Source organism: Octopus bimaculoides, chromosome 20 (genome assembly GCF_001194135.2).
Source record: "Octopus bimaculoides isolate UCB-OBI-ISO-001 chromosome 20, ASM119413v2, whole genome shotgun sequence".
Lineage (NCBI taxonomy): Eukaryota > Metazoa > Mollusca > Cephalopoda > Octopoda > Octopodidae > Octopus > Octopus bimaculoides.
In genome coordinates, this window is record NC_069000.1 from 27,862,775 (window position 1) to 27,864,667 (window position 1,893).

General features: G+C 36.5%; 1 protein-coding gene across 2 annotated transcripts in view; it reads right to left on the bottom strand.

Moving 5' to 3' along the window:
- The window catches only part of LOC106867745 (5-oxoprolinase), a 255,283-nt gene extending 253,533 nt beyond the window's left edge, over positions 1-1,750 (bottom strand). Inside the window, exon 1 of one of the 2 annotated variants that reach the window (XR_008266373.1) lies at positions 1,423-1,750. Coding sequence is in view for 1 of the 2 variants with exons in the window: in XM_052975150.1 (XP_052831110.1) it covers positions 1,423-1,596 (174 nt within the window). In the remaining variant the exon portion in view is untranslated. The remainder of the gene's footprint in view (positions 1-1,422) is intronic. The other variant, XM_052975150.1, reaches the window with a different exon arrangement.
- Between the last annotated feature and the right edge of the window lie 143 nt (positions 1,751-1,893).

The window sequence follows — 1,893 nt, forward strand, 5'->3', positions numbered from 1 at the left end:
TTATTTGCTTTTTTCATTTTAAATTTGCTTTAACCCTAACCGTACGGTTAGGGTTAATTGTTTCAGAATCGTTTGTTTATGTAGTCGGCACTTAATGTATATCGGCTGAATGGACGTCAGTGATTGGTTGAAATTACAGAAATACGACAACTTTAACATGGAATAACTTATGGATTTCTTTTTTTTTAAAGAAGACTAAGAAAAAAAGATGTTTTATATGACACATTCTACCAGTGTTCCAAGTTTCAAAGTGTTTCGTTAATGAAAAATGTGGCCCCCGTTTTAAAAAAGATCCGTACCGGGAAGGTGGGGGTCTTTTGCGCAAAATCCGAATCTCCGTTATCGAATGCAAGATGAAGAAAAAAAGAATGTATGTTCAACACCTCAGAAATTTGGCTGTTATTTCTAGTATCCAGGTCCATTTCATGTGCTGTTGGATACATCTACACATGCGCAAAAGTTCCAAAACAATCGGAGAACTGGCGTGGCTGAAGGCGGCGAGCTAGCAGAAACATTAGCACGCTGGGCAAAATGCTTAGCGGACTTTGCCTTTCATACTTTAGGAGTCGATAAAATAAGTACCAGTTGAGCACTGTAGTCGATGCAATCGACTTCTCCCTCCCATGATATTGCTGGACATGTGTCAAAATACCAAACCAATATTGGTGTGGATTTATGCAGGTGGGGTGAAATTTTATTTTAAAAAATTGAAATTTGAGAAATGTTTTTCTTTTTTTAGAATCATAATCCCCGTGTTTTTCTACATGAAATCCAAAATCAAATTTTCTGAAAAAAATTGGGGGATTTTTAGTATAATTGGAATCTCCGTTGTTGAAACGTCAGCATCCGTAGAAATGTGTTTTTTTTTTAATTTATTATTAATAAAGGGAAGTATGCGTAAGCTACATCACCTGTTTAACTTAATGTTTTACTGCAAATTTTAGAAAATTATATAAGAGTACCCATGAATAATAAAGTTTAGGAACTGCTGCCTAAAGTTACAAACCACCTATTAATTTATTTATATGAGAGAGAGCTAACGGGAATGACAGGTGAACTAGTAAGGTGGCTTCTTCGTATTAGTTCGACCTGGTATAAATAGCAGCCACATTTCTTTCAAATGACACCCGACTGTATTTTAAAAAAGGGCAATTGAACAATATAGTCCTAATTACATTATGTCTGAAAAAAGAGGTTCCTGCAACATGGTAGGAACCCCTTTGCACATAGCTTTCATTGACCAGATTTAATCAGAGGTTAACTAAAAACAACTAGAATGACAGACACAATCTAAGCAAGTAGACAGTGAAAAACATACCCAGATCGACGAATTAAACTTATAAGATAGAAACATGCTCACCGGCGCAAGCTGCAGGTATCAAAACAAGAGATTTCGATAAAACGAATTGTATATACTCATACCTTTTCGATAATTCTTCGAATTCCTTCGGTCGGGGCATCCTTATAGTTGGCAGGATCGACCGAGAGAAGCTTGAGAACGGATACGGAGCCATTTGGTGTTCGGGCGAAGACATCGGTGAAGGTACCACCACGGTCAATTGCAAACTGAAACTTACCGGAGCCTTTACTTTGCATTCTGTTTCAAAGGTGACTTTCCTGTATTTGTATTTATGCCGAAGACGTAGTTTATGCCTGGTCAGCAAACAATACAGTGCAACTTTTAAGCAGTTGTGAATGAATTGACATTGAGCCACATGACAACGACAAAAATTAGAGATAGAGGGAGGAGTTATTGAAATACGGAAGGCTGTAAGTGACAAAATAAAAGTGTACACAAACTTAAGTTTTACATTCTCTCTTTCACAGCAGTAAATAAATAAAATATGAAGCGAGTATCTATCTATCTATCTATCTATCTATCTATCTATCTAT